General features: G+C 34.4%; 1 protein-coding gene across 1 annotated transcript; it reads right to left on the bottom strand.

Moving 5' to 3' along the window:
• Positions 1-3242: 3242 nt before the first annotated feature.
• LOC131037176 (protein NRT1/ PTR FAMILY 2.13) lies at positions 3243-7178 on the bottom strand. The gene is made up of 4 exons (XM_057969247.2): positions 6941-7178; positions 6635-6852; positions 5522-6075; positions 3243-4109 (listed from the first exon to the last, which is right to left on the bottom strand). Exons 1-4 carry the CDS (start codon positions 7176-7178, stop codon positions 3308-3310), a joined length of 1812 nt encoding a protein of 603 aa, XP_057825230.2. The 3' UTR covers positions 3243-3307.
• Positions 7179-7983: the final 805 nt, after the last annotated feature.

Raw genomic sequence — 7983 nt, 5'->3', positions numbered from 1 at the left:
GATTGTCACTTTTTTAGGTGCTCCATTACCCCTCTTTCCCAAAGCATCTACCCTCAAAACTCACACCACTTCACAATAAGTGGTCCAAACATGCGAGGTTAAACACCAAAATAAATAATTCATAGTTTTTAAGTGCCTATCCAACCTAAATTTAAACAAATTTGCACCAAACCTTCAAAACCACCAAGTCTCGGTCTGCCACATAGAGATGCCAGACCTAAAACGCATTGGTTCTACCTCAAAAATCTGTCTCCTTCCCTAAAACAAACATCTTAAGGATGAATTGAAACACTACCATTCCACCTAGTTGGGTTTTTTGCAATGATGGAATGGTGAATAAATTACATTTTTTGTGTACAAACCCTAGGTGCTTAGGGTTTATAGACATCTTGTAGAGAAACTTTAATATCTCACTCGGAAATGAATGGATTCACACCAAATCACCACCAAAATTTAGCCAACTCATCCCTTTATCCGAATATGCGAGTCTCAAGGCTGTATAAAGAACTATAAGAATCTACCAAGCACGAGAGTAACAAAAAACACAAAAAATTGTAGGAAATAGAGTCCAATTGTATTGTTTCTTTAGAAAAAACATCCAACGTCTCCCTCCAAAGTTGTCAAGGGTTAAATATATTTCTTCTTAACTATCCTCAATGGTTCCTAATTTTTTTTTTCAAATTACATAGCCGTTGGGAACAAAAATATATGCTTACCCAACATAACAACTTTCCAAGTTGTTAAGTCAATAACACACTTTTCACCTTTGTTAAGAATCTTGACACAATTGACTCCTACGAACTTGATTACATCCAAATCATGCTAAAAAAGGCCAAATACGCCATATTACATCATTTCCTTTCAAGTTTGGTAGGTTATTACAATGTGACCACACCATGACAACATTTGTCCATATAGGACATAGTGAGCCACATGACAACTTAATTGAACTGGATGACAACATACATGAATGAAAACATCAAAAATGGTCCACTAGACCTTATTGAACACCTCCACAAGACACAAACAAAACCATTACAAGAAAGCCTTCTCGAGGCACATAATTGGCTAGGTGCTCCTACAAGAAACAACCTTCGTCTCATAAGGTTAATAGAGTTGCCATTGGATACCTCCACCAAAGGATGTTTTTAAAATTAAGGCTCTTGGTTCTTCTCATGGTAATCCTAGAATAGCTTGGATTGGTGGTGTTAGTCGAGATATTTCTGGTCCTATATAGTAATTATTTTTGGTGGCTATTGGAGTTGAGACTAATAACCAAATGAAATCCCATTTTCTTTTTGTTGCATTACAAAAGGCTTGTGTGTTGGGCTGGAAGCATGTTGTTTGTGAGATGCATCCTATGGTTTTAGTTTCAGTTATTAATAATATGAATTATGTGAGCTCTAACTGGCCTCTCATGTTCTTTGCTACCCAAATTTATGATTTATTTTCATACTTTGATTCCACTTCTTTTGTTCATTTTCCTCAAGAATGAAATGTTGTTGCTGATATGCTTGCTTAATGGCCATTGTGTGATCCTAATAGATAGAAGGTTTGGGAGTGGGATCTCTTTCTCTTGAGCAAATAGTTCAGTTTTCAGATCTTCTTCACAAGAATGTGTGTTAATTATTGTTCTTTTATTCTAAGCTTTACTAGCATCATGCAGTTTTCAAATTGCTGTTTTGTTGGAAGACCATCCTTGATCCTCCTATTTTTCCTTACCATGATAGAAATGACTATCTGAAATTATTATTGAATTCTATGAAGAAAATAAATAATAAACACAAATTGCTACATAGCAATAAACACAAAATTCCTTCAAAAAGCAGATAAAACTTTATATTTATTCAAAACTGAATACAAAACAATTTTTGATCGCGCGATCAAGGATCAATGATTGAATGATCAAAGACAAAGAATTTATTGCAATCTATCTCTTTATATAGAGGTCTTTTACACATGAATGCGAACTAAAAGTAAAAAAATAAACGTGCAGTTAAAATCTTGATACATAAATTCTACTTTTAGAGCTCTTATTTTAGCACTTACAAACTAGAGTTGTTCTCATGCAAGTGGAAGAAATTACTAATATTCTATTTTTATCTCATGCAATGAAGTGCAGTTCAAACTACAATTGATCTTCTCTCCTCTTGTAGAAGTCTCCTCTCCCTTTTTGACAAAAAACACCGCCTTCTCTTGAAAGACCATGATTGGGCTTCCTCACAAATTGAGGGCTTCACCATGCATAGGTGGTTTCAAACTTTACTGCGCTGGGTGGATTTTCTAGGCATAAGGTTATTTAAAAACTTGATTCCTTCTATTGTTGGACTATGAACCCCTTTGACTTTGATCTCCTCCTATGTAGATCAGGTTTACCTTTTTGCCTTGATTTGATGTGTTGGCTTCATGCTTCAACACCTGTGGTTGTCTTCAAATTTTACACTTAGAATAGCGACAACTAGTGGCAACACACTTCCATTACAAGAATCTTCAACATAAGATCATCCTTGTTTGATTGTGGTCTTCCTGCGACTTCAAACGTGGCAGCGAAGCTTTGTCTTGCAAACGATGATCTTCTTATCTCATCGACCTTCCTTCTTTCTAGTTGGATCTTCTTGGATCTTCCCGTAGCTTCAACAATTTAACCCAGATAATTTCTAGAAAATGGCTCTGATACCAAATGAAGAAAATAAAAAATAGACAGAAATTGCTACATAGCAATAAGCACAAAATTGCTTCAAAAAGCAGATAAAATTTTATATTTATTCAAAACTGAATACAAAACAGTTCTTGATCAGGTAATCAAGGATCAATGATTGAATGATTAAAGACAAAGAATTCATTACAATCTACCTCTTTGTATAGAGGTCTTTGGCACATAACTGGCAACTAAAAATTAAAAAAACAAACATGCAGTTGAAATCTTGATGTAAATTCTATTTTTAGAACTCTTATTTTAGCACTTAAAAACTAGAGGTCTTCTCATGCAAGTGGAAGAAATTACCAGTATTCTATTTTTATCTCATGCAATGAAGTGCAGTTCAAACTACAATTGATCACATGCATGTGGAGAGATTAACATTCCAACACTTTTTACTACCTTTGATTAACATATTTTAACCTATATTATCAAAAATGAAAAAAAAGATGTACATTATCATTCATAAAATAATGTTACGCGTTTAAAAAAATGATCAAAAAAATCAAACATCTTATAAATTCATACAGACTGCCGTGCAATTTTGAGATGCTTGACTTGAGCGCAAAATTAAGATCATTTAACAAAGCAAGGTAGAACTGTATTTTTTCAAGAAGGGGAGATCTCATTGGAACCATAGATTTTTGTCTTGTATTTATACCAGCGAGCGCATGCTGAGAAGTAGCCAAAATTCACAACCCCCATTACGCATAGAAGGGTATAAAAGTAGTCAAGACGACCTTCGTTTATGTTATTTGCAAGCCAATCGCTATTTTTATGAATGATACTCACCAACAAACTGCTCAGGTAGTAGCCCGCTGCAATCCCTGCAGCGACCAAAGCTGTAGCTGTGCTGCGTACTATTTCTGGAAATTCAGCATAAAAGAAATCAATTTTCCCTACGCTCAAAAACGCTTCTGCCAACCCCATTATAACATGTTGAGGAACTAACCAAAGCGCTGATACCTCTGCATGGACTGCATTCAGACGCTTTCTTTCCACCATGGCGGCTACTGCCATTCCTATCGCACCAATAACCATACCTGTTCCTATTCTTCTCAGTTGTGTTATTTTTATCCCCTTGCTTTCTGCCAACGGAACCAACACTTTATCATAGATGGATAATGTTATTGCAGAGGACAACAGATTGAAGACAATGTAAGAAGCCGCTGGTATTTTGAAATGAGGACCTAAATGCCTGTCCATTGTCAATGCCTGCAACACTGAGAATGTGCTCTGCTGGGTATACAGAATGGCTGGGATGACTGTACAGGACCAGATCGTCAAGGTTTTAATAATGGATTTAAGTTGTTCTACTTGGTCAACTGTGGAGAGTCTCCATGGGTTCTGGTTTATATGCCCGTCTGAGGAATAGTCCTTCGCCGTTTTAATGGCTGCTTTGTTGAGAAACCTGTTAGTATTTTGTATACATGATTGCTGTCATTAGTAAATGTTCCTCTATTCAATATTTACTATTTTTGAAATTAAATAATGACATAAATATTTTAAATTAAATAATGTGAATAAAACAAAAGAATTTTTAAATAATCAATTTTAAATAGATAGGTTAGAGTTGAATTGAAAAGAAGACAACTATTATTGTTGGTGACTCTACTAGTGAAACTGACTTGCTCAAAGATATTTTATGGTGTCGATCTTTTGTATTAATGATTTGTTACTAATCTAATTTTCTTGTTTTTTTATACAACCATTTTGATTTTTTAAGAACGAGAACACTTATCATCCTTTTTATTTAATGAAAAAAATTTAATGGATAAACAGCACGTACATTGAACTACATTAATAGGTTAAATAAGATATCTTTGTTGAAAATTGACTTATATCATGTCCTTTTAAACTGTCTTTAAGTAACACAAATAGTAGATAGGTAGGGTCATTCACTAAGCCAAGCCAAAAAAAATTACAAAATATAATTAAAATCATTTAAAATCTTAGACAAACAATCTAAACCCAAAAATAAAAAAAGCTTTTTAACAAATAATTTTAAAATAAAATGAAAAAAAAAGCATAACTCATCTTACATCACCTAGGTTGGTCCGAATTATGAATTTGGATGATAACACCTAAGTGAAAACCTGCGGTATTGTGGATGATCAAGATAGTACAGAATTGAAGCAAGCCAAAAAGTGATCTATTCCATTAGAAAATCCAACATATAATAGTTCATGAGATTCCGGTCACACAAACCTTTTGAGAATGGAAGCCCAACATTTTATCCTAACTTTTACTAGACATAACTTTCTGCTCAGACTCAAAAAACTAACATATAAAAAAATTAAAAAAAAAAACATAAAAATATTTCAAATTTTCTTCTGATCATAGTTAACCCTAGATTTATTAAACCCGTGGTAGGAGGCAAAGGATAAGATACGCCGAATTAAAAGCACTCGAGAAAAAAACCAAAGAGAAGACAAAAAGGAGCGGCCCATGTTGAAAGTCAAACCCTAGTTGTTCCGTAGCAGGAATGGGGCCCAGTCTTACATATACTAAATTTTCTATCTGGGGTATGGTGTTTGGTGAACGGTTCATATCATTATACTTTACCCATTGCCACTATTTAATTCTAACTACAGATATCTTTAACTATTAACCAATTTTTTTATTATATTAAAATCTAAATTTTAACTCTCCAAGCTCTTCCGTCAACACCTCTCATCTTATAATCAATTTTGTTTCTATTAAAATCTAAATTTGAACTGTTTAAGCTCTTCCATCTCCACCTCTTAGCTACCGAAGACTAATGCAAAACTTATTCTCAAGAAATTTTCGAGGCAAACAAATATTGAGGCTATAGGAAAATACCTGAGCTGCTGTGTAAGGGGAAGCCCTGACTCACTTCCATCTCCACTGTACAACTCCTCTTCATTAGAAGGCAATGGCAGGTTTCTTTTTCTGAGGCACGCCACTACCACTTGGGCAAGTCCTGTGAAGGGACTGCCCTCTGGATGGATACGATTGTACAACTTTGTCCCCGAGAAGAAAAATAGCATTGATATTCCTGTTAGTAGCACACACAGTCCAAATCCCATTGCCCAGCTTATACTGGATTGAATATACACAATTACAGTGGAGGCTATCACGATTGAAACAAACAGCACACAATAATACCAGTTGAAGTAACTCTGAATCTGTCTCATTCCTTTTGCACTACCCTTTTCAAACTGATCTGCTCCAAAAGTCCCGGAATTGTATCTTATCCCAGCTGATGCTGCAATTGTCAAGGCAAAATAAAGATAGAGAACTGCATACTGTTTTCTGTTGGGAGCATCGCATCTTCCCAAAGCTTGTAGCTGGGGTCCACATGGAGGTGGTCTTAAGGTGTCTATCATGGCCGTCAGCATTAGAATGACCATTGCCTGAGACAAAGATACACAGTTAGTTCATAAACTTGGGAAAAAGAAAGATTTGAGCTCACATGGTACAATTCTTAAGTTAAATCAAAGAATATGGGAGATTGTTTCTGAAGATTGTTTTTGAAATCAATTGTATGTGTTTTTTATTCTGATCTAAAACATATACAATTGGTTTCAGAAACAATTATTTGAATAGAACATCAACTGTGAGAAACTCATACCAATTAAAATTAAACTAAAATTAAAGACATCGCTGTTGTTTAAAACTAGAGATAAAACACCCCAATATGGACATGGGAAATCATAGATCATTTTTATATGTTTTTATATTCAAGTATCACACATTTCAATGGCTGGTTCTGATATGAAATGTCTATGAAATGGCTGGTTTAGAAACAATAATTTGAATTCCATATAAACTGTAAAAACACTCATATGCCAACAAAAAGTAAAGATGACGCAGGTTGAAAAAGTAGCGATAAAACACCCAATATATGGAAATCATAGAACAGAGTCTGACAAATAACAGCTCATGGCCATTTAATCGTAATGGGGCACTTACACTAAATGAGAGAAATGAACCAATGGAAATAGCCCAATAACGGCCAAGATATGCATCTGCAAGGAATGCCCCAATCAATGGAGAGAGATCATTCCCTCCACTTGATATGTTGATGATATGAGTGGCTTCAATACTTTTTATGTTAAACTTTGTAATCAAGTAAACGATCATATTTGCAGCCAGGCCTGTGATTGCTGCTGCAGCGCATAGCTCATTTCCTGCATACAGCAGTCCAGAATTAATAACAACACATAAATTATCTCAAGTTGAATAATTCTACACCATGATAAAAGAAATTCTAAGTACCGATAATAAAAGGAAAAGTCTTCCATCCTCCACGTTTCTTCTCCATCTTTGGATGAACTGCTGAGTGCTCTTCTAAATCTTCCTCTACGTTAACAACTTCTGTTGTAGTTTTTCCAGAAGAAAAGCAGTCAAAATGGACAATAGAATTAATCATCTGTCTAATGCTGCGAGCTTTAGTATTGCCATCACAGCTCTGCTTTCCATTAATCTCTAATGAAAGCGAATGGTCTGTAGCCATGTTGATATTATTTTAGTTGCTATATCACTCAGAATATGAATGTATATCTTTATATTCAATTTTGGGTTGGACTCTAAATCCCCACAAAGAAACGATGAGTGATTATTATGCAACTTTAATATTGGAAAGGCGAACAAGTCAATGGAGAAATGGCCCAGCAATCATACCACATTATTGCTTCTTGTCACCATGACTATTATATCTAGTAAGACCAGATAATTCTTGAGATAGTGCCAATGGCTCCAGATAAAGTAAAATGAGGTATCAGAACATTAAGAATAAAATAAGGGTATTGAACTGTCCCACCAATAAATATGGTAGTAAATGTTGAAGGGGAAAGAATCTCGCAATTATCGAGATCTACCTTTGGAAACTTTTATTCACCAACTAACAAGTTTAGAATAAGGCTCCGCTTAAATAAGTTTTTGTCAGCAACTGATTTCTTTTTATTTATTTTTCAACAACCAACAAAAGTAGGGCATGCAGAATATCTTGCTCATAAGGTTTTCCTTTACCAACTAACAAGCCTGTGAAGAGCGCGGACTTATTTAAGTTTTTAAAGAAATTAAGTATATTAATCTTCGCCATGACAGCTCATTAGGTTACCTGCAGATAATTAAAAAATTGCTGAAAACTAAAATTGCTCGCCAATTTACTAGAAAATTAAAATGTAACGTTTGACTATATGTCAATAAAATTAAAAATATAAATCATTTATTAATTTAGAGTCGGTGAGAATAATGTTTAACAAGTGTTAATTATGTATTTATATTTAATTTTGTGGTTGTAGGATTTGATGTATTAT

This window comes from Cryptomeria japonica, chromosome 9, assembly GCF_030272615.1.
Source record: "Cryptomeria japonica chromosome 9, Sugi_1.0, whole genome shotgun sequence".
Lineage (NCBI taxonomy): Eukaryota > Viridiplantae > Streptophyta > Pinopsida > Cupressales > Cupressaceae > Cryptomeria > Cryptomeria japonica.
This window is presented reverse-complemented; position numbering and strand designations above follow the sequence as displayed.

Bases quoted from the DNA above. Each gene is read 5' to 3' on its own strand.
- LOC131037176 (XM_057969247.2), bottom strand. From the start codon at position 7,178: ATGGCTACAGACCATTCGCTTTCATTAGAGATTAATGGAAAGCAGAGC. The intron at 6,076-6,634 runs GTAAGTGCCCCA...TCTTTGTCTCAG, and splicing joins GTTCATTTCTCTCATTTAGT to GCAATGGTCATTCTAATGCT. The intron at 4,110-5,521 runs GTATTTTCCTAT...AAATACTAACAG, and splicing joins CCCCTTACACAGCAGCTCAG to GTTTCTCAACAAAGCAGCCA.